General features: G+C 35.8%; 1 protein-coding gene and 1 long non-coding RNA gene across 3 annotated transcripts; one reads left to right on the forward strand and one right to left on the reverse strand.

The window, feature by feature from the left end:
* Window positions 1-197: 197 nt before the first annotated feature.
* On the forward strand, window positions 198-26,168 carry LOC149789721 (uncharacterized). 2 transcript variants are annotated; one of them, XM_089971743.1, is made up of 4 exons: window positions 198-355; window positions 11,000-11,178; window positions 24,244-24,378; window positions 25,090-26,168. In XM_089971743.1, exons 2-4 carry the CDS (start codon window positions 11,082-11,084, stop codon window positions 25,866-25,868), a joined length of 1,011 nt encoding a protein of 336 aa, XP_089827869.1. In that variant the 5' UTR covers window positions 198-355; window positions 11,000-11,081; the 3' UTR covers window positions 25,869-26,168. The 2 variants fall into 2 exon arrangements, with proteins under 2 accessions (XP_089827869.1, XP_089827868.1); XM_089971742.1 differs by lacking the exon at window positions 198-355 and adding an exon at window positions 10,229-10,269.
* Window positions 367-10,259, reverse strand: LOC149789722 (uncharacterized). Its single transcript, XR_016423712.1, has 3 exons — window positions 10,120-10,259; window positions 5,677-5,735; window positions 367-2,473 (listed from the first exon to the last, which is right to left on the reverse strand). It is a non-coding gene; the product is annotated as an uncharacterized LOC149789722 (long non-coding RNA).
* Window positions 26,169-26,468: the final 300 nt, after the last annotated feature.

Genomic DNA, 26,468 nt, shown 5'->3' on the forward strand with positions numbered 1-26,468 from the left:
TTACTTTGAATGTATCTATGGATGTGTCAAGAACTACGGTACTGTACGAGAAACACGTATTTAAGTAGGCCTTACTCCGAATGTGTCTATAAATATGTCAGTAGCTACGGTAGTGTACGAGAACACGGGTTTGACAAGGCGTTACTCTGAATGTTGTCTACAGATAAATCAAGAACTACGGTAGTGTACGAGAAACACGTATGTAGGCGTTACTCCGTACAAAACAAGGGTGCTTCTTGCTTACGTAGACGTAAGAAATTAATTTAAGTTTGTGCCCTAATGTAACTGGATTCAAACAACTTGATACATTCGACTATTTCATAGCTGGACACCACACGTCTCCTGTAATTCATTGGTAAGTTAAAATTTGGTGATGAATTTAGAACGATTTAAGTGTACAGTATAAGCAATTACTATGATTGGTACCACTGTGCTTGCTATTACTATAACTATAACATGAGGTTTCCTTTCATCTGCATATTTACTTTTATCTTCATCTACATTTAAAACTGACCCACGAGAAATAACATTCTAATTTAAGGTGGATGTGCAGCTTTTCGTTCGTTGTCATCGCCATCATCATAATCAGAACATCGCCCTTCCTCATGTTCTTCACCTTCTCCTCCTCCTCCTCCTCCGAATCATCTGCATATTCACTGCCATTGTTATACATCATCATCATCATCATCATCATCATCATCACTTGCATATTATCTGCCATCGCTAAACGTGATCATCATCACCACCATCATCACCTGCATATTAATTGCCATCGTTATGCATCATCATCATCGTCATCGCATACATACATACATACATACATAGAGTCTTCTAAAACCTACAAAACAGCATCATAAGACGTTTACTGTCAAAACTGGGACATCTTTAATGTCGCAAATATCGGGCGATAAAGATCTGCTTTACAAAGCCTTTGTTACAAACGTACCTTTGATACAAACATGCCTTTGATACAAACGTACATATCTTTTGCCTTTGATTAGTGATTGATTTTCAAGAAGAATGGATCAGAATTTTTACCATTTGAAAGGGGGAACATAAATATATACAAAATGTCAGACATTTTTTAGTCATTCCATAAGTTTGTTTTAAGATTCTAAATAAGTATCAAATTAATGCAAACATTGCAGCAAGCTTAACTTCTGCACATGGTTCACTTCCATACTTACAAACTATACTGGCATGTCATGTTGACCTGTCTGCTAATTTGAATAAACCGAATCGTCATAATTTTGTAATGTTACAAAGAACGAACTTCTTTTTCAAAAATGAAATATTTAAGGATCCGCATGCTAATGTTCTCCACTATTCAAAAAAGGAGTACAAGCTTCCATAGTTTCCAATAGTCTAGAATGACTTCTCTCAAATGTTCCACAATGACACTAATGTGTATCCTTTGTCCGTTATCACATTAATGCAATGCATGATACTATCTCTTGAATATGGCACACAATACAAAATGTGATTGAAAATGTCTAATTTGAACAAGAAACTAACCTTTGTTTATAATTCATATGAGGGGACCCCGAGTGGCCGAGTGGTCTAAAGCGCTCACCGTTACGGATCACTGCCATCTCACCTCTGCGTCGGTTCGAGTCTCAGATTTGGCTAATGTGGTTATGTGAGAAAGCTTGCCTGTAGCTTCTCGTGGGTCGGTGGTTCTTCCCGGTTTTTTTCCGGGTTCTTCCTCCACCATTAATACTGGCCGCCATGTATAGCCTATCTTGTGCTGAAAAATGGCGTTAAACCCTACAACAACAACAACAACAATAATTCATATGAAAATGTCCCTGTTTTTCTAGTAGCACATTATGGTTAAGTAGAATGGAATAGTTCAATTGTACGTATCTTGCCACGTTCGTGTGCATGATAATATCCTCGTCTTGTTTTTACCATTTCAAGCTTTCTATGTACTACATCTGGTAATTCCTCCGTTAAAATCCAAGAGATGTTTGAATTGTACCTTCTATGCTACAAAGCAGCTCACTGAAATATTACATTTAATATACCGATAACGTCAGTCTTAAAATCGATTGAATAATCATCAACTTTATGTTGCGTATGAAAACTGAAGTAAAGCAAAATCCGGGATAGTACAATTTAATTTCAAGGATGGAGATATATCTGTAAATATTCAATTGTCTTCAGAAGAGAAGGACATGTATGGAAAGTTTATAATCTCCGTGTCCATTCCCATCATGCGAAATGCATGCATCCGGATGTGAAAATTACGAAGGTTGGACGCACTATGACGTTAAGGAAGGAACAAATCTTGCGTAAAGCTTAAGCCTGAACACTTTTATATGTATAATGTTCTCCACTTTGTTTTCCTCCTTCTCCTCCATATTTATGGAATTCAGAGAACTCGCGAGTCTCAAGCGTTTTACATTTTTCTCTTTTATCAGAGCGATCGTGCTGAAGTTTTGCTTCTGGATCGTATACAGTAATCTTTACCCTAAAAATCATATAAAAATATTTTGTATACGAAATTAATTATAATGTCAATTACATTGTCCCGACCTATGTAAGTTAATCTAAAATTGTATTTGTAAATAACCAAATATTTGCAAGGGTAGAGAGAGAGAGAGAGAGAGTCTTGCACACATTGTAATAGTTCACGAAAATATAAATATACATATATAAAACAATTATAAATTCGATGATAGCGGTGCAAATAACAGTTAGAAGTAAACAATAAAATGCAAAACAAAACTGATATTCAATGTGTATGGCAAATTTTAGTCTTGGCTACACTATGACATTTAAATGCATGAATGAAACACAACTCGTAATAAGACAAGGACTCGACTCATACACATAGGATAGATTATGTCTGTTGAAATAAAATATTACTTTTGTGCAATAATACTGAATATATATATATATATATATATATATATATATATATATATATATATATATATATATATATATATATATTCAAGAGGGCTCTTAAAACTCACCTATTTCGACTGCAAGAACAAACTTAAAAACCTAATAATGTTTCCTACCTTACATATTCCCAGCATGTTTTTTTAAAATGTTTACTAATTTCATGGTGTTTGTTTTTGTAATCATATCATTATATGTTTTTTTATCTTATAGGTTTTGTCTAATGTTGTAAAGCGCATAGAGCTTCTAAAGATTACGCGCTATACAAAGTCATCATTATTATTATCATTATTATTATTATTATTATATATATATATATAATGAGTTGCTGGGATAAAAGACAAATAAAAATATGCTCTCAGTCTAACTGTCGGTTAGTCTGGCCCTGAGTCTGTCTGTCTGTCTGTTTCTCTATCTCTCTTTCTGTCTCTCTCTCTCTGTCTCTGTCTCTCTCTCTCTCTCTCACACACACACACACACACACAAACACATGCTGGAGAGTGCCAAAGCTCTACCAAGTGTGTGTATTGTGACGCTAAAACCTGACATTTAACACGAGATGAAACGTTCGACCCATCCTTCGGAGTGGTCTGTGTGCTCTTAATACCGCCACTTCAAAAGGGCTATTCATTTTCTAGTTCCTAATAATATAAAACTTAAGAAATAGGGCAATAAAGCTTCTGGTAAAAGGACATAGCTCTTCTCTGTCCGTCCCATATTGCCCACAATCACCACTCGTTACGATTACGATGTATCCGGTACTTTAGTCTGCCTTTCGAACATATTGTCTCCAATAGCATTATCCCTTATTGAACAAAATTCATTCCTCTACAACGCAAATGTATATTGATATTTTTAAATAATTTCCTCAACAAAACAATGATTTACAAAACAAATGTCTCTAATTTATAAATCAATTATATTAAGCTGTAGAGGAAAAGTAGAATTAGGATTTTTTTTTCTTCTTCTAAAACATACATATACTGCTCTCCCTACTAAATATTCATGTAATGTCCCCATGCCTCCAGTTTCTTAAAATTTCATCAACAAAACGTACATGTCCCGCTTATTTGGATTCCGTATACTTCTTTATTGAAACATACTTGTTGATTTGTGTTTTGATGGGGAAGCAGGTGCTGATTTAAAAAAAAATATAATGTTTGATTAACGTCATAGGACTTTTGATCTGCTTTTGTTTGCTGAATATATTCTGTAAATATTTTTGCGCAAGGTCATATGAAATGGGGTCTATTTCAGACAGGCGTCACATACGGGAAAATGTTACCCTTTCTTGGCCATTATCACTTCCTGATTCCATCAGGGTCTGTTACAAGAAAGGGGCCTCTACTAATATTAGGTACTTCTGAGCGAGAGACAGGTTTAAGGTGAAGCTGTTTACATTTGCAACAAGCTCACTGGAGAAAATGTTGGCATATCTGTATGTTATTTTCATATACAGTGGCTGCAATTTCATTGGACTTTGGAAACTGTGTCTGCAGTTTCATTGGACATTGGAAACTGTGTCTGCAATTTCATTGGACATTGGAAACTGTGTCTGCAGTTTCATTGGACATTGGAAACTGTATCTGCAATTTCATTGGACATTGCAAACTGTATCTGCAATTTCATTGGACTTTGTGCTTGTGGAAACTGTATCTGATCTATGCACATAGCCACTCAAAGTGGTTGATATCATTTGCTAGATAAATCAGCCTCATTTTGGCGGGGCCCCTAGATTTAAGCGCAGGGCTTCTGTGAGTAGGGCAGTTGAAAGAAAAAAAACTTTTAAACAAGTTTAATAAGATATTGAACATAAAATTTTCTTTCATCGCTTTAAAATTACTTTCTCTCCATAGATATATTTTTGAAAATTACTAACGCGCGGGGGCCCTGTAAGCACTGGGACCCATTGGAAAAATCGGTCCAATCGGCTTATGACTGGACCTAGCTATTACTTCTAGACCAAATTACATATATCACGTACATTCAAAAACGTAACACGTGACCTGTCTTGAAAAATTCCTTGAAGGGCACATTATGTGTAGATGTTGGTCATTGTAGATGTTGGTCAAATGAATTCTGTCTCACCATAAACCGCTCCGGTGGCCTAGTGGTTAGAGCGTCCGCCTCGGATGCAGGAGGTCGTGGGTTCGATCCCCGGCCGAGGCATACCAAAGACTTACAAAAATGGTACTAACAGCTACTTGGCTTGGCGCTCAGCATTAAGAGGTTAGTGTTAGGACTGGTTGGCCTGGTGTCAGGATAATGTGACTGGGTGGGACATCATGCTACTTGTCTGCGGCATGATGCCCCAGTGCTAGACATCACTATAAACTGCCACACTGCAGACATGGTAGCGATATGACTGAAAAGCGATGTAAAAAATCCAAATCACACACACACACACACACACACACACACTGTCTCACCATCCTACGTCACGTGCAAGCGGGATATGTTGGGGATTTATATCAGTAGTTTTCTATCTAAGATCAAATGGTCTAATTGTGTGAAGAGAAGAAGCCGAAATAAATATCTACTTTTTGTTTCCTTGGAGTAAAAGGTCAGGGCAAAATATAAATGTACTGAGCCCAATCATCTTGAAACATGGGTTTGATTAAAGTATGTTTGCCTACCATATGCAGTTACATCAGAGACAACTAGCATACATCAAAGCCAACAATTTTTCAGTTGTTGTAAGTTTAATAAGTAATCAGCACTGATTATGCTGTTGTGAATTAGGCGCTTGCTTCATTTCTTACTTACCTCATGTTTGTTACGTTTCCTGTCACTGACCTCACTGTCTGTGTATCACGCATAGTTTACTACAAAATTCATGAAAGCTGGTCTATATGTGGGGAAAGCAAATGTCAAGATCAACATATTAGATCATATATAACGTTAGAATTGCTCTTACGAGTGTTATATATATTTGGAAACAACCTCAAACCTCAATTTATTGTTTTAAAGTGTGAATTTAATTGTTGTAAGTTGTGTTATTTTCTAATTAGTTTAGATGCAGTAATAAGCTTGAAAATTGACAGAAATCTTAAAACTAACCAAACTTTATCATGTTAAGTACAAAACGTGATCTAAATTATACGTTGTTTGAAAGAAGAAACTCAGTATGTAGGGCAAACCGAAAGAAATGTACGCGTTAGAATTCGGGCTTTTCTCGAACATTCGACTGCGAAGACAAATGAAACATTTGCCTAAACATAACAGTACAAAGTATAGTAAAGATATTTCGACAGTGATTGCTACTGTGTAACCTGGACAGTTGTCCGCTGTAACCTTGACAGTAGTTCTGTATAATCTCTACCGTAGTTCCGTGTAACCTCGACCGAAGTTTTATATAACCTCGACCGCGTTCCTATATAACCTCGACTGTAGTCCCGTGTTACCTCAACCTTATTCCCATAAAATATGGACCGGAACCCTGTATAACCTTGGCATTAATCCTCAATGACATGGACCATAGTTCTATATAACCTCGGCATTAATCCTCAATGACATGGACCATAGTTCTGTATAACCTCGGCATTAGTCCTCAATGACATGGACCATAGCTCCGTATAACCTCGAACGTAGTCCTGTGTAACCTTAATCTTAGTACTAGGTAACCTCTACCATAGTCCTATATAAACTCGACTGTAGTCTTCTGTAACCTTGACCTTAGTCCTGTATAATATCGACCTTAGCCCACTGTAACCTCGACCTTAGTCCTGCTTAACCTCGATCGTAGAACTGTATAACCTCGGCTGTGGTTCCGGGTAACTTTGACATTATTAACCTGTATAACCCAGACATTAGTCCTCTATGACCTCGACCATAGTCCTGTATAACCTCAACTGTAGTCCTGTGTAATCCCCACCATAGTCCAATGTAACGTCTACCGTAGTCCTGTATAACTTCTACCGTAGTCCTGTGTAATCCCCACCATAGTCCAATGTAACGTCTACCGTAGTCCTGTGTAACTTCTACCATAGTCCAACGTAACGTCTACCGTAGTCCTGTATAACTTCTACCGTAGTCCTGTGTAATCCCCACCATAGTCCAATGTAACGTCTACCGTAGTCCTGTATAACTTCTACCATAGTCCAATGTAACGTCTACCGTAGTCCTGTATAACTTCTACCGTAGTCCTGTAAAACCTCGACAGCAGTTGTATTCCTATGTAAAATCGACTGTAGTTTAGTGTAACCGCGATAGAAGTCTTGTGTAACTTCTTCGGTAATCTTGTATAATTGGATTCAGCAGTGGCGTTTTTAAATAGTTGCATATCTTGTGATTTCAGTGCTGCTGTAATGTGATCGTTTGCTATTTCTAATTACACAGAGATATCGACATAATCAGGATTTATTTGTTTCTAAAAGTCATTATATTTGGTAAAATGAATCCCTCTAAGAGCCGCTAATGTACAAAGCTGTACACAAACTGCAGACTTAAATGAATCTGTGTGCCTAAAGGTCCATACGAGAAATACAAGAGGTATACTATAAGTACAATAAGCATAATATAAGTAGACAAAGTAGTATATAAGTAAAACAAAATACCGTATTTCAACGTAAACATTCAACCAAGACACCGAAATCTGTTAAACAATCTTATGGGACTTCTTGGTACGCAAACATGCCAGAAATCCGTCATGTAGGAAATATTTTTAGATGTACAATATCTCGCAATTCCTTCAGTCTCTTTTTGGGGTCTGACACCATCCTGACAAACAAAGGTGCCAAGGTGAATAAATTTATATGGGTGGAGACATTTAGCCGCAATTCTGTTTATTGCTCAGTTAGCACAGTTCCTTATAACGATGATTAATACTTATAAAGTGTTTCTTTTAAGAGTTAAATCAAAAGTAACACTGTGCTAAGTACTAACCATATGGCACACAAAACATGCCAATCTTTAGTTAATACATTAATGTTTCGTAAAGCACGGGCTGGTAATGCCTTAATACATTAATGTTTCGTAAAGCACGGGCTGGTAATGCCTTAATACATTAATGTTTCGTATAGCACGGACCGGTAAATCAGAGCAGGGCTATCTTATTTAGCAGGCTGGTGTCTCGTGAATAAATGGGGTGGCAAGATAAACTACTTTATAAAACGAGTATGGTATAAATGGAACGAAGAATTCAAAATTGTTTGAAATTTTAATCAACACTATGGGTTCATTTTTGGAAATTAATTAATGTATCTAACACTAACATCTTAATGTATCTAACACCGTATGGTATCTAACACCGTAATGTATGTAACGCTAACACCTTAATGTATCTAACTCTGTAAAGTATTTAACACCATAAAGTATCTAACCATAATGTATTTAACATAGTACTGTATCTAACACTAACACCGCAATGTATCTAATACCGTAAATTAACTAACACCGTAAAGTATCTACTGCCGTAATGTATCTAACACTAACACCTTAAGATATCTAACACCTTAAAGTATCTAACACCGTAATGTACCTAATAATGACACCTTAACATATCTAACACCGTAAAGTATCTAACACTGACACCTTAATGTATCTAACACCATAAAGTATCTAACACTGACACCTTAATGTATTTATCACCGTAAAGTATCTAACACAGTATTGTATCTAACACTAATACCTTAATGTATCTAACACCGTACAGTATCTAACCGTACTGTATTTAACACCGTAATATATCTAACATTAACACCGTAATGTATCTAACACCGTACATTATCTAACACCGTAAAGTATTTAATACCGTAATGTATCTAACACTAGCACCTTACGGTATCTAACACCTTAAAGTATCTAACACCATAATGTATCCAATACTAACACCTTAATGTATCTAACACCGTAAAGTATCTAACACTGACACCTTAATGCATCTATCACCGTAATGTATCTAACACTAACACCTTAATGTATCTAACACCCTAATGCATCTAATACTAACACCTTAATGTATCTAACACCGTAAAGTATCTAACACTTACACCGTAACGTATCAAACGTATTAACGTATATAGTTTACTTTTTCTCAAGGCGAATAACAAAAAGCCTGCTAGTGCAATAATAGATTGAGTTCTGTAACATTACTCTTCGATAACAATTTCATGGAGAGGTCAAAGGTTAATCAGATAAATTTCTCTTTAGCATTTAGGTGTATATATAGTTTCCATCGAAGCGATGATGCACTAGATGCTAAAGCAAACAGAGAGGACAGCTGATTTTAAATACTCAAGAGCACGTTAGATTAAATACAAGCTAAAGCGCACAGCTCAAGAGCAAGTTACATTAAATAAATGCTAAAGCGTACAGCTCAAGAACACGTTAGATTAAATACATGCTAAAGCGCACAGCTCAAGAACCAAAATAGATTAAATACATGCTAAAGCGCACAGCTTAAGAACAAGTTTGATTATATACATGATAAAGCGCATAGCTCAAAAACAAGTTAGATTAAATACATGCTAAAGCGCACAGCTCAAGAACACGTTAGATTAAATACATGCTAAAGCGCACAGCTCAAGAACCAAGATAGATTAAATACATGCTAAAGCGCACAGCTTAAGAACAAGTTTGATTATATACATGATAAAGCGCATAGCTCAAGAACAAGTTAGATTAAATACATGCTAAAGCGCACAGCTCAAGAACACGTTAGATTAAATACATGCTAAAGCGCACAGCTTAAGAACAAGTTCGATTAAATGCTTGCTAAACACACTACTTGTTTCATGTTTGCATGTAATCAATTGGTACCCTGTTTGCATGTAATCAATTGGTACCCTGTTTGCATGTAATCATATTGTACCCTATTTCCATGTAATCAAACCGAAGCCCGTTTGCATGTAACCGAACTGTAAGACGTTTTTATATAATCAAATTGTATCCTGTTTGCTTATAATCAATTGTACCCTACTCACATCGTACCAAACTGACCACTGTCTGCATGTAATCAGATTTTCCACTGTCTGTATGTAATCAGATTTTCCAATGTCTTCGAGTAATCAGATTGTCCACTGTCTGTATGTAATCAAATTGTACCCTGTTTGCATGTAGGCTTTGCCTTTGGTCGGCCGAGAGTTCGCTTTTTTAAAATTAATTTTGTTATTCATATTCGAGATACTAAACATTGCTGAGTCTCGTGAAAAGAGACTGCTTAAAATAATAATCATCACAAGCATATTTATTGCCGCAATTGAAACTCACCTATATAGCTTCGTAATATAAACAGGCTGTGTAGGAAATGTCTGGTCACAAAGCGAAAGTGTCGCAGGCAGCCACGTGTACACAGACTGGGTAGGAAAAGTCAGGCCAGAAAGAGGAAGTGTCGATGGCAGCTACATGTACACAGACTGGGTAGGAAAAGTCATGTCACAAATTAAAAGTGTCGAAGGCAGGCACATGTACACAAACTGAATAGTAAAAGACAGGTCAGAAAGCGGAAGTGTCGTGGGCAGCCACATGTACACATACTGGGTAGGAAAAGTCATGTCACAAAGCGGAAGTGTCGTAGTTAGCTACATGTACATAGACTAGGTACGAAAAGTCAAACCCCGACGCAAAAGTGTCGTACTTAGCAACGTAATATGTACAAATCTGGATAGTCACAAAGTCAAGATGTTTAATGTTGTAAGTAATAGGAGCATACTTGACAGGAAAAATTAAAAGCCAAGTCGTCGTACGTAGCTACGTAATACATACAAACTGAGTAAGACAAGTCTCAGTCCCCAAAAAGGGATGGAGCCATTTTAGACCAAGATTATGGGAAATAAGTTTCGTTAAAGACTTTGTTTGATCGGTAAAAGGTGCTGGGAATCACGTTTGTTTGCCACTATTAGATCTATCACTGTTGGCTACTTATAAAATAGTGTTTCGTCTCTGTAATTCGTTTTACGATTACCCTCTGTTATTTCAAACTCATCACCCATCACGTACATTGATTTTGTAGATATGTATCAAGCCATGTATTAATAGACCATCTATTCTCTATACATGTCTTTCTTGTTAGATGCGGTTTGTATTTTTGTATCTATTAATTAAATCGCAAAATTGTGAAATATTTGTATTAGTATTTTTGTTTTTGCAGGTGTTCGGACAATATCAGCAGGTGCCCCGACAATATCAGCAGGTGTACGGACAAAATCAGCAGGTGTCCCGACTGCTTGAGCATGTGTGCCGACAGTATGAAAAAGATGTTATTACAATCGATACAACCAATCAATATTTTCGTCTTCCTGACATGTATCCAAACGTTCCAGGTGAAAGGTACTCTCTCTCTCTCTCTCTCTCTCTCTCTTAAACTGTGAATCTTAAATTTATCCCGGTATTAGCATTCAAGCAAAAAAAAAAAAAAGAGAGAGAAAAAAAGAAAGACAACAATTACAAACTGACATAAGAACATTTTTGTCATTGCTTCTTTAAAGTATTGTTAACACAAACTAGAATTGATTTTCACAAAATAAATCAAATACAACTAGTATTAAATATCTACTTTGACACCGTCTGCTTTATATGTTTTTGCCAAAGAAAAGGTTGGCTGAGTTAGCATTGGCATCAATACCCCATTCGTCCACAACATGCATTTAAGACGATACGTTTTTTATCGATTCAAGTCTTGCACATGATTCCATACAGTCGACATCATTAAACATTTATCCTCAAGTTCGGAAATATTTATTCAGTATGTCAGTGAATGGATTGATACGGTTAAAATGCATCAGATATTATCAAATATTCCACAAACTTTGAGGATAAATGCATAAAGAGTACTGTTTGATATCAAAATTTGTCAGACAAGATTTGATTTTGTATGTGGCAAAGGGTTAATTAAATTTGTCAGACAAGATTTGATTTTGTATGTGGCAAAGGGTTAATTAAATTTGTCAGACAAGGTTTGATTTTGTATGTGGCAAAGGGTTAATTAAATTTGTCAGACAAGATTTGATTTTGTATGTGGCAAAGGGTTAATTATAATTTATCTACATTACTGGACATTCAAGAATCAGTTACACTCGCATGAATTAGATTCCAAATGATTCTAAATGTCCCACCACAATTCCAAAATTTAGAACGTTCCGAATGAAATCCTATAGTCATCTCTGTCCTGACATAACACAATGACGGACACCAGAATATCTTTAAATGAGTTCCCAAAACTCTTAAGCAGTGTGTACACATTAAAAAATGAATGGACATTTTTGTAAATGCAATGAAAATTGTAAATAAATAATTCTTCTCGAATTATATCTGAATAGAACTGTAAGTCCTGATGACAAATGGATTTTATCAGACTGATCCAAAACAGGAATGAATTATTTGTAATCAGATAAGAGTTTATATACATTTTTAACTTGACCTAGATATGGATCGTTAGAAGGAAAATCCAGTGTAATTATAAACAAGACTTTTCCTAGAACGTTATCAGCTCAAATGCTATGTAAACTTACTTTAAAAAAAATAAAAAATCATTTTTGTTCATTACAAATTCACAATTCAAGAGACTCTAACAAACTTATTGTGAATTAAAATATTGATAATAATAAATAATCCTAAATGTCCCATCACAAATAATTTTTTTAGAACGTTCAGAATGAAATCTAATGGTCCTGAATGTCCTGACATAACACAATTATGAAATCCAAATTTCTTTAAACGAGTCAACAATAGACAAACGTAGTGTGTTTAAATCAAAAAGTGAATTAACATTTTAGGAATTCCAGTGAACGTTTAAATTTTTAATTGCTCTCGAATTATATCTGAACACAACAGTAAATTTGATCATAAATAAAATCCCTTAGACTGACTTAAAACATGATTGCATTATTTGCTCATCAAACCCCTATTTGATGAAACCCTTAATGAGCGTTTATCTTTCCAACTGAAAGTTTAAATCCAATTGTGAAAAAGAATGGAGATAAAATGTTCCGAACTCAAACGCTCTATAAACAATATATTTACGACTTGCAATCATGGACAAAATTATCTTTACAATCATTATGTTCACATCATATATAGAACAACTTGTAATCATGGACAAAATAATCTATACAGTCATTATGTTCACATCATATATAGAACAACTTCCACTCATGGACAAAATTATCTATACAATCATTATGTTCACATCATATATAGAACAACTTACACTCATGGACAAACTCATCTATACAATCATTATGTTCACATTATATATAGAACAACTTACACTCATGGACAAATTATCTATACAATCATTATGTTCACATCATATATAGAACAACTTCCACTCATGGACAAAGTTATCTATACAATCATTATGTTCACATCATATATAGAACAACTTTCACTCATGTACAAAAGTTAAGGAGAGAATTAAATATAAACAGCAGAGATAAACAATATTCTAACCGTAGAACCACTGAAATAAGACTATACTACCAGAAACCTTTCTTATTTTAAATTTTCCTTTTTCTACTGGGCTTTTTCAAACAGATTTTCATACTTCAATTCCCAGGAAATAAGTCCGTCACTACGTGTATGAAAGCTTGTTATAAATATTATTTTTCTACCAGGGATACTGGTCCTCGTTTGGGCATATTCTGGAGCCATTATTAAAAAAGCCAATTCTGTATGGACCAATTGCATTAAAGGTACATTCAGACGGGTTCGTAGTATCTCCTAACGAACGAAAATACAGTGTTTCGACTTTTACCGTAAGCCGAACGACGGTAAAAGCCGTACAGTGGACAGACGCTCAGAAAGACAGTACAGTAGACCTTACACTTGTTAAAACTTACCGTCTCTGGTTCCCATTGGTACGTGTTTTACACATGCCACTATGGTACATACGTAAACAACAGAACAGTCATATTCTCATTATGCAACAGTCATTAATGAAAATGTATCTTATGAAACCATCCTTTACTCTTGGTTAGGCTAGGATAGAACGATTAAATGTCATAGATACAACCACAGCAACTGCAGGGGTTGGTGGGTCGAGGGGACACGCATTCCCATGTAAAGCAAAATTTACTGGGAGGAGGCCTATAATTATGTTTTGCGGGCAAGTCCACAATTTCGTGTTAGGCTACTGCGTAGCTGTTAGCAATATCTGCAGGGTACTTGATCCGAGGATCAAGCTCTGTTTGATACTATTTTTAGCTTCAGATTATCTCAACTATATCTCCTATGTATCTTACAATTGTTTAATTATTGTTGTCTTTCATATTATACAACGACACTTTGGTTGGATCTTCCAGGACTCACGGTACTAATTCCACTCCAATGGTAAACATATGGAAACACTATCATATTCAAAATTCAATAACTTAAAATTTATGGGTGCTGATAATGACACCTATAATTTTTCGTGCACATCTAACCTTGGTGCAAGCTTATGTGTGGAGAACACCATATGACCCGCGGCAATTTGTTTACATACATGTGCATGAAACACGTGTTACTGATTCTGCACCAAATGAATCAGGTGCTACTTTCAGTATTGAGTACTCCTGAGTCAAGCCTGTAAAAATGCTAAAATTGCATCAGTAGAAATTTGTCAATATTTTTTTTACATTACATATAGGATAAGCTCTCAAAAGATATTTTTCCTAAAATTTTAATTTTCATTATTAACCAATTATGGACCACCAAACCTGTAAATACTCTATTATTTCTTCACCCATTTCTAGACTGGTTCACAGTTCTTCCGTATAATTAGTATCGTGTGTCCTCCAATCCTCTTGTCGTCTGTAATATGAGTCAACACTTCCTCTTGCCGTCTTTAATATGAGTCAACACTTCCTCTTGTCGTCTTTAATATGAGTCAACACTTCCTCTTGTCGTCTTTAATATGAGTCAACACTTCCTCTTGTCGTCTTTAATATGAGTCAACACTTCCTCTTGCCGTCTTTAATATGATACAACACTTTCTTGGTTGAATTTATCAATACTCTTGTTGCCTTTGATATGGTACAAATATTTCCTCGTTGAACTTGCCAATCATCTTCAATATTATACACGGTTGTATAATGTATCCTCTTTATTTAAAACTTTAAGGATGATAATTCCTTTATCTTAGCATGTGTTGTAGTCTTTGTTGCAGAAAAAACATATTTATTCGGTTGGTTTTCAATGCATTCCTTAAATTGTAGGAAAATCCCGTTGCAAAAGACGGGAAACTGCTTTGACCATTTTGTTAGACATTCATGGTATTCCTAATGTTTGTTCCAACTCTCCCTCAAGTACTATAAAACCCTCTGTGCAATGAAACCCGTTGTAAAAGGTTGTTCATATGAAAAGAACACTCGTTGTCCTTGAACATGTTCTGGAATCTTGCAAGACATTGGACCTATGTATGCATTTGAAACGCCATTACAATTTTGCGCGCTTATTGACGGAAGACTGTATAAGATCCGATTGAGGGCAATGTTAAATAAATACTGACCATACTAACAGCTCAAATACACTGTAGGTCGGAAACAATAGACACATGTTTGAAAATGCTGGTTTTTGTATTTTTCTTCTCAGTCTGTGTTTTGTATTCGATACTGTGCATATATTGTTGTGATACTTGTTTGAAGACTTGTTTCAAGAATGTAACATTAACTTTAGATGTTTATTTTAATACCCTTGAAAAAAAACCCCGACTAATTAAATTGTTTAATCTCCACGTGCTTTAAGATATTGCAATTGTTTTTGTTCTTTACATAATTTCATGACAGCTCCGGTGGCCTAAGTTGTTTGAGCATCCTTCTCGGTCGCGGAGCGGAGTCCCCTGGTTCTAACCCAGGACAAGTCATACCAAAGATTTATAAAAATGGTACTTGCAGCTGCCTCTCTAGGCGCTCAGCATTAAGAGGTTAGTGTTAGGACTGGTCGACCTAGTGTCGTATAATGTGACTGGGTGGTATGTCTGCGGCATGATGCCCAGTACTAGACATCACTATAAAATGCCACAATGTGGACAGACATCGTACCGATGTTATTGAAAATCTGTTAAACTACACTAAAAATCTTAATCACACGCATATATATATATATATATATATATATATATATATATATATATATATATATATATATATATATATATATATATATATATATATATATATATATATATATATAAACTTCATAAAATATACATTCTCAACACGATTTCATTCTTTGCTGTTTATTTTATTTCAAATTAGGCGTGAATTTTGAAATGATGCAAATATAGTTACCTATTCTTAAAGACGATTTATAAATAAATATATTCCATGATTTTCGCAATATCTATGGATTATCGTTGCATCAATGGATTTTCGCTGTATCTATGTGTGGTCAACACATTGCAATGGATATTTTCTTTGCATAGTTTCATTATTTTTTTATTAGAAAAAGTTTGTTTATATGTGTTTGGCTAAATTTGCTCATACACTTTATCATTTAAAAAATATTCTCCATATTTTTCGAAAACCGATATATGATATATTGTTTCATTTTTGGAGTTGTTGAGTGATGAATTTTGGAGTTATTGTGCGATGTATTTTGGAGTTATTGTGCGATGTATTTTGGAGTTATTGTGCAATTCATGTTCTATAAGAAAAAGATACTAATTTTCGAGCATATATACGAACTCATAGCGATAAACCAGTTGACATAAGAATTAAATATGATGGTAATTAGACGAATAGTCATCATTTTTCTTTCTACAACACTATTTGGGTGTATATACTCTACCTGTTTGCTGTCGAGTACATCTTTCCAGCAGTAGACGCCGCTGATTGTTAACATCACTTTAAAACGATAGTCGATACTGATATAAATGCATGTGTATATATATATATATATATATATATATATATATATATATATATATATATATATATATATATATATATATATATATATATATATATATATATATATATATATATCTTAATGAGTTCCTATAGATGATAAGAAATTGCAAGAATAGAGGCTAAATAGATATTGTTTTATTTTGCTAATTCGAATAAAAATATCACAACTATTATTGAAAATGAACATCTGAGATTATGTTTCATTACTGCTAACAAACGTAAATCAATTTCTGATTTTAGTCTAGTTAGCATCTTTGCACGTGGTACGAACAAATGAATATTTGACTCTCACCTTATGTTCTAATGCTCTTTCCTTTGTTAATTTACATGCCTTTTCCATCTATTTTTGTACATAAAGATATTATATTTGTCATTTTCCTATATCTCCTATTTTGAACTCTTCATATTGTCATTAATTAAATCACTGATCCATGTATTAAGTCTTCTAAGTACAGGCAAACCTTGCTTACGTCTGTTCATTGGCTTGTTTTGATATATTCGTTGACCGATTGGCTGAATTGTAAAGCTCTTCAACCTAAAACGCTTTCTTTACGGTATCATGTCGAGGAAACTGGACCTAAGTACCTTTTCCAAGGATACGCCGAGGCAAGCGCACCGCGCTGGATTGGGCGTTTTTCAAACTTGTGACCCTTAAATTACGAGTTAAGTGTTCTTCCGACTGAGTATCCGCAAGCTAGTGCGATAAATCATAGCCCCAAATCTATGCTGATACTGATGGACGAGTTGTGGAACTGATGTCGCCTGTTTAATGAAATGTGCAATTTTGCTTCATGCAAATATTTCCGTAACACATCTACGTCCCGTATAGATACTTTCCAGTATATGGTAACTGCCACGAAATTTAAAATGGCTACAGGAGATAATTGTTTATTATCTCACGTGGTTTTACAGGTCGTCGATCCGGAAACATTTTACACATTTCGCCAGAAGAAGCCTTCAAACGAAGGTAACTGTTGGGGTACGATGAATAGCGGCAAATGTCTGCACACAATTCCTCTGTTTTATGAAGAAGGTGCTATTAAAACCATAAATCGTCCATCAGTATCAACCCATATTTGGAGTATGATTTAGCTACAAATAGTCCATCAGTATAAACATAGATTTGGGTGCATGATTTGTTGGACTATCGCAGCCCGTCATTGCTAATTGAATATCGCAAGAGACTAAAATTCTGAACAGTGAACTCGTCGATTTATATTTTATTCTACCAGTGAAGTTATATTCGAGATCAACATATTGTTGTCAAAGATACGTTGTGGCATATATAGACATTATTGTTGTGAATAACATGAATTTATATTCCTTCAGTACAACATCAGAAGCCCAAGGACCGCTCCGGTGGCCTAGTGGTTAAAGCGTCCGCCTCGGATGCGGGAGGTCGTACGTTCATTCCTCTCCCAAGTCATACCAAAGATTTATACAAATGGTACTAACAGCTGCTTCGCTAGGCACTCATCATTAAAAAAATGATTTGAGTTAGGACTAGTCGGCCATGTGTCAAGATAATGTGACTGGGCTGGACATAATAATACATGACTGAGACATGGTGCCTCAGTGCTAGTGCTAGAAATCACTATAAACTGCCACACTGCAGACATTCTAGTGATATGACTGAAAAATTGTTCAAGCTACGATACAATTCAAAATCACACACACACACACACACACACACACACACACACACAGACAGACACACACACACACAGAAGCCCGAGGAAGTTATCTTGAACATGAATTTGTGGTCCTTCAATACAACACCAGACGCCGGTGGCGGTTACCTTGGCATGAATTTATAACCATTCCATACTACATCATAAGTCCTCTGCCGTTACGTATTTCATGACTTTATATTCATTCAATACAACATCAGAAGCCCATGGTCAATTACATATAAGCATGACTTTATAGTACTTCATTACAATACCAGAAACCCATGTCCGTTGCAAAAAGTAGTGAATAGTACTTAATGTAACTATATAACTCATCGGTCTTTGCCAATAAAGAATTTATAGTGGTAATCGTTAAATACATAGAGGATACAGCCCTATATTCCGCCAAGTAAGCAGAAAATATTGCTGAGTGTAACAACAGCAACACAATAGCTGTATCATCATCAACACCAGCAATAATAATAATAATAATAATAAAGAATCTTTGGTCATTTTATGTTCCCAAGCCACATTTGTATATAAACTAAATGACCATTGGGTTTCATCAACGAAAGGCAAGAAACAGAATGTTCATCGTCTATTTAAAATTCTAATATTATTTTTGAATGAGTGAAGTTGATGCAGAAAAAAAACAGGTTTGGCCTTTAGTAGTTTTTAAACCCTTTAAACATTACGTTTACCTGGACTTTGAAAACGCTTAATGTAGGTATCCACATATCTGATATTAATAATGGATACATGTAACAGAAATCTTCCAACTTTTTAAATCTTTTGTGGACTGACGCAACTAAATAAGATTAAGTTTTGATTTCGGTCCTCAGTATATAGTTTTATGATGCTTGATACAATTTATGATATATGTACATATATGTTCATGTTTTGACGTTGCCCCCGAGTGGCCGAGTGGTCTGAAACGCTTACCGTTACGGATCACTGCCATATCAACTCTTTCTGTGTGGGTTATAGTCACGGGCTCAGCCAATGTGTGTACGTGATAAAGCTTGCCAGAAGCTTCTCGTGGGTGGGTGGTTCTTTCGGGGTTTTATCCGGGGTTTTACTCCACCATTGATACTGGCCGCTATGCATAGCCTATCTTCTGCTGAATAATGGCGTTAAACCCTACAAGAAGAAGTTTTGAGTTTGCATCACACAGGCATTATAATTGTTGAGCTGAAATAGAAAATAGATGCTGATTATATTATGTAACCCTTACAACATTTTTTCAAAATACTAGTTATATGAAATTTCATCTTTCTATACCGAACACATTTAAAGTTACACGACATAAGCGACAATCTCTATTCCAAACAGTGATATAAGCGACAATCTCTATTCCAAACAGTGAGATAAGCGACAATCTCTATTCCAAACAGTGACATAAGCGACAATCTCTATTCCAAACAGTGACATAAGCGACAATCTCTATTCCAAACAGTGACATAAGCGACAATCTCTATTCCAAACAGTGATATAAGCGATAAACTTAAACTTCAACCATTGACCATTGATAGGGTACAGAAAATACCTAAAGCAATGCAAGTGTACCAAAATAAATCTTTTAGATCCTAGCACGTAAAATACGTGATATAAGACAAGGATGACTACATGTGCTGTTTTGTTGTAAAACACAAGGATGAGTCTCTGCTCCGTGAACTTAAACAACGCAAAGATGAGTCTCCGTTCTATGAAGAGATACAACACAAATATTAGTTTTTTCCATGAAGTGATACAACACAAGGACGAGACTATTCAATTAAGTGATACCAGACACAAATGTTTCTCTTTTCCATGAACTGATAAAACACAAGGGTGATTCTCCATTCCAGTAAGTGATAAAAAATAAAGAGTCTTTGTTCCATGAAGTTATACAATGTAAAATTGAGTCTTTGTTCCATGAAGTTATACAATGCAAAGATGAGTTTTTGTTCCATGTAGTGATAAAACGTAAAGATGACTCTCTGTCCCATAAAGTGACACAAAGAACAGTCTCTATTCGATGAAAAGGCACAACACAAAGATGAATGTGTGATTAGGATTTTTAATGTAGCTTTAACAATTTTCCAGTCATACCGCTACGATGTCTGCAGTGTTGCAGTTTATAGTTATGTCTAGCACTGGGGCATCATGCCGCAGACATGTAATATGATGTTCTGCCCAGTAACATTATCCTGACACCAGGCCGACCAGTCCTAACACTAACCTGTTAATGCTTAGCGCCTAGCGAGGCAGCTGTTAGTGCCATTTTTTTTAAGTCTTTGGTATGACTCGGCTGGGGTTCGAACCCACGACCTCCCGCTTCCGAGGTGGACGTTCTAACCACTAGACCTGTGGAGTTATCCACAAAGAGGAGTCTATTCCATAAGTGATTGAACACAAAATGATTATGTGATAGTATTAAGACGCATGCATATAGTTAAAACTTTAACAACGCTGTATTGAACTTGTTTATAACATAATGGCTTGCTTACCCAGCATTATATTCTACAACTTCATCCTTCTCTAGTTTATAGCAAACAATACAATGACAGACTGATAAGAATGTATACAAAACGATGGGCATGTCTTGACGTACGAATTATGTTTTATTTGCTGCTACTTTTGCGTATTTAAATTTTAATGTACTCATTTTAATAGAGCTAAACAAGATTTGAACTAATGCAAGTTTTACATTTGTCAAGACAAACGATAGTCAGAGCATACATTGACACTTTAAATATATGGTGTAAGGAATATCCATATACACGGAATTTCATCTTTCCAAGACGCAAGATTTTGAATTCAAGTACATCCCCAATCTTGACTTGGAAGCGAGTTGTGTAAATTATTTAATTACAGTGCCCTTGTCAACAAACTAACACGATCCAATTGAAATTTTTTCAGAAATATCTTATTTATTATAGTTCAATATGTGAAATTTGGCATGCGATCAGATCAGTTCAAGATGTGACAGTTGGGATACAGTTGGCATACGATCAGATCAGTTCAAGATGTTGGCATACGATCAGATCAATTCAAGATGTGACAGTTGGCATGCGATCAGATCAGTTCAAGATGTCACACTTGGTATGCGATCAGATCAGTTCAAGACGTGACAGTTGGCATGCGATCAGATCAGTTCAAGATGTCACACTTGATATGCGATCAGATCAGTTCAAAATGTGACAGTTGGCATGCGGTCAGATCAGTTCAATATGTGACAGTTGGCATGCGATCAGATCAGTTCAAGATGTGACAGCTGGCATGCGGTCAGATCAGTTCAAAATGTGACAATTGGCATGCGGTCAGATCAGTTCAAGATGTGACAGTTGGCATGCGATCAGATCAGTTCAAGATGTGACAGCTGGCATGCGGTCAGATCAGTTCAAAATGTGACAACTGGCATGCGGTCAGATCAGTTCAAGATGTGACAGTTAGCATGCGATCAGATCAGTTCAAGATGTGACAGCTGGCGTGCGATCAGATCAGTTAAACATGTGACACTTGGCATGCGATTAGATTAGTTAAAGATGTGACACTTGGCATGTGATCAGAGTTATAACATTACTGAGATTTATAATCACACCTCTCGTCTTCTCCTAGGCGTGGGGAATGACGAATAAGGCGCAGTTGGAAACTGTTGAAATGCCCATCACATTGATATGTGTAGATTTTTCGGAACATGACAAAACAAAATCAGAAATGTATGCAATACAAACACTGAATAATGCCCCTCGAATATGGGACTTGCCCCTGAGGCACGACTTAGAAACTGTTAGGATCCTAAACAATAATCACGATTATCTGTAAGTGTCACGGAGGGATAAATTGACACGTGCAACCAAACTATGTCCTGTGTCTTGCTAGTTCATCAAAGCTTGTTGTAATTCTTCATAACATTTGTAGAAATGTCAATAATATTCCATCTGACAGGTTTATATCCCATTCTTCATGTTTCAAAATCTTTATTAAACAATTATCTAACCTCGAAATGAAGTCTCAAACGTAGAAAAGAAACACCCATGTGAGTAGGAGGTTATCATGATTAATATCATTGATTAATTAACATGTTTACCTGTCATTGATTAATTAACATGTTTACCTGTCATTGATTAATTAACATGTTTACCTGTCATTGATTAATTAACATGTTTACCTGTCAAGAGCATATACGTTCACATCAGTACGTGTCAAGAGCAGGTATGTTCACATTAGTAAGTGTCATGTACAGATATATTCACATTTAGTACGTATCAAAAGCATATACGTTCACATTAGTACGTGTCAAGAGCAAATACATTCACATTAGTTCGTGTCATGTACAGATACATTCACATTTAGTACGTGTCGAGAGCATATACGTTCACATTAGTACGTGTCAAGAGCAGATACATTCAGATGCATTCACATTAGTACGTGTCAAGAGCAGATACATTCACATTAATACGTGTCAAGAGCACATACGTTCACATTAGTACGTGTCAAAAGCAGATACGAGCACATTATTACGTGTCAAAAGCAGATACATTCACATTATTACTTTTCAAGAGCGGATACATTCACATTAGTACGTGTCAAGAGCACTTACGTTCACATTAGTACTTGTCAAAAGTAGATACGTTCACATTAGTATGTTATCACCCTTAATATCATTGCAAAATTAACATTAATAAGTTAGCTGTCAAGATCATGACATATTTGAAATATACAAAGGGTCACATTGGCACAATGATATTTAATACCTCCGCACATTTCTTGTGTTTTATATCAAATGTTTGGATATGCTAAATTTTGCACATGAAAACCCATTATTATTTGTACAGAAAGTGTTTTGCTGGAATTTAATTAGCATAGTTACATGAAATAAACGTTACAAAAGAGCAACTCATATAAAAAAGAAGTTGTCCCAGAATCATTGTCATAGTTTTATGTTAAAATTGTATTAGTCTTCACCAGTTTGGCCTGGCCACTATAAGCTATTGCTCACTGTACAGATGTCAAGTATCACACATTTACTATCGAGTCGGTTCTGTGTTATCTTCAAGCAACATGTCCTTTGTTCTTAATAGAAGTGGTTTTTTTTTTTTTGTGGCAGTGTTGCTTACCAAATACTGGAAGAAAAGCTAGAAAATTTCTGAAATGGCCTGAAAATCTGATTACGTCATCTGCATATAGATACATATATGCAAGAAAAATGTAATATTCACCAGATGATTTTTTTTTCTTTCTTCCATTTTTCAGGCGAATGTTTCTTTTCTTAAAACGTTGTTTAAAAACTACCAGACATGGAGGGCTGAACGGGCATACCTACTACCATGGCCTAATCAAGATTGTCCCACCCTCACTTCAGCTCCGGCATAGATACATTTTCTTAAAACCAGTACAAATCTAACTCAATTATCACCACCAAGACGAGAGTTAATAATGTTCTAAAAGAAGACTAGGGTAACATGTATTAGTACTGACCCGCAAGTTATAATAATGGCTGTGTTTTTTGTTTTTTTTAAAGTTTAGCGCCATTTTGGTCTGCATGTGATAAGCAAAACGTGACTGCCAGTACATCAGGTGGTGGAAGAACGTGGGAAAATCCCGCGAAGTACCGCCGACCAGTGGGAAGCAACTTGCAAGCTTTCCCATGCACGAACGTTGACCAAGTAATACTTTTGACATGAGTCCTGCATATTTTGGCCTAGTCTATACATCCCAAAAATACTGCAGTCAGTAGTTCGGTATTCTGCTATTCTGGTCACTTCTACAAGACGAACATTTTCTCAAGGGAGTTGGTGCTAACAATGGTAGCTTTTGTGATGTTTTACTGCATCTATTCTGTATTGTAGGTCAATGCGTTAATCAGCTTGGAGTAATAAAGAATGGCTTGACGTGTGAACAGCTGAATCCCAGAGACTGCTATGACGCCATCGTCCTGAGCAAGTGTTGTCAGTCATGTACATCAATTAACACAGGTGTAACAGGTATGGAACCATAAGAAACGGAACGGTTCTATGATTATCCCTGGATAATAATGATCACTCCTACAATTATCAGTATTGCACAGCTTAGGATGAATACACATTTAGTGAATATACACTTATTAGGCACGTCATACGTCATAGAATGTATGTGTGTGTGTGTGTGTGTGTGCATTATAAAAGATATATGAAAGACAGCATTTCATTGTATTTAAACATGATGTAGTGAGATGCACCTTGGCATCTTAATAAATTTACCAGTGCAGCAAAGACTATCCGACACAATAAAAATTCACAACTTTCCAGTCTCAATTACCTATACGTTGGTGGCTGAATCTAGTATTTAATTATACATGCTGATTTCGTAAAAGATTAAGGCTTCCCGCCACGATGTATTTTCAAAATGGAAGTACTGTGCAACTCTATTTACACACCAAGATTAAAATCAAGGTCAACGTCACGTTTGTTAAGTACTGGAGAGTGTATGAAGTGGATGAGGTGATTCAATTAAGAAAGGATCTATTGTCAAACTTATGTCGTACACTTCACCGTGGAGAAATGAAGAAACACAAAGTGTTAGCTGTGTTACTATGACACTCAATACACACTGCAAAAGATTAGGAAGGTATTATATATATATATATATATATATATATATATATATATATATATATATATATATATATATATATATATATATATATTGACCAACAGGTTGTGAGTATGGAGACAAGGTAGCTAACTGCATTGGTGATCTATGCCTGTTTTATGCTGACCCAAATGAATGCTGTGCGACTTGTAAGTTCACTACTACACCATCGCCATCGGTGACAACAATAACAAAGACAGCAACACTACTGCGAACTACAGCGACAACAACAAAGACAACAACACTACAGGCAACTGTTGCGACAGCAACGACATCAGCACCACGGACAACTATAGCGACAACAGCAAAGACAGCAACGTCACAGACAACTACAGCGACAACAACAAAGACAACAACACTACAGGCAACTGTTGCGACAGCAACGACATCAGCACCACGGACAACTATAGCGACAACAGCAAAGACAGCAACGTCACAGACAACTATAGCGACAACAACAATAAAGAGAGCAATACCACGGACAAATATTGAGACAAGAACAAAGACAGCATCATCACAGTCAACTATAGCGACAACAACAAAGACAACAACACTACAGGCAACTGTTGCGACAGCAACGACATCAGCACCACGGACAACTATAGCGACAACAGCAAAGACAGCAACATCACAGTCAACTATAGCGACAGAAACAACGAAGAGAGCAACACCACGGACAATTATAGCGACAGGCGAAAGAGCAGCAAAAGTGACGTCAGGAACGTCATCATTACAAATGGCGCTGCTGAGGCCATTTGTAGTGCAATTACAGCCATATTTGTTCATGTACACAGTTCTGGTAATCGTTGGTTTCCATTTTGCTATCACATTTACGATTAATTAAGAGTGAAATCATCAATGACTTAATTTATATGACAATAAGAAAAAATATTTCTTTCTTATTAAGGAAAATAAAGAATTTGTAATGGTAAATAAATAAATAAATAAATAAATCTGTCAATGACTACTCAATGTTAACGTGTACGAAGTATTACACTATATCTGGTGAGCGTTGGAGCATCATTGTTTGTTCACTTCCCAAAGATACAATGCAAGCAACATTAATACAGGAGGAAAAAACAAACAAAAATAAAAAATTGTTGTAAAAGAAACAATAGAAGAAATTAAAGGATAAAATCTGAAATGTGTTATTTGTTCTTCTAATTAAATTTATTGAGATTATATGCTATGTCTCGCCGCAAGAAAGACTTACTGGCTGTCACAGTGTAATAAGTTGTAATACTGGACGTCACAGTGTAACATGGTGCAATTCTGGAAGTAACTGTGTAATAAGGTGTAACACTGCCTGATTGGCCGAACCCGAAACTCGAAACCACGCAGAGGTGAGAGGGAAATGATCCGTAACGGTTAGCGATTGAGACCACTCTGCCATTCGGGACCCCCTGTAGGTAACAGAGGATATCCTATACCTGTAATAATATAA

This window comes from Sinohyriopsis cumingii, chromosome 10, assembly GCF_028554795.1.
Source record: "Sinohyriopsis cumingii isolate HCF-2022 chromosome 10, ASM2855479v2, whole genome shotgun sequence".
NCBI classification, from domain to species: domain Eukaryota; kingdom Metazoa; phylum Mollusca; class Bivalvia; order Unionida; family Unionidae; genus Sinohyriopsis; species Sinohyriopsis cumingii.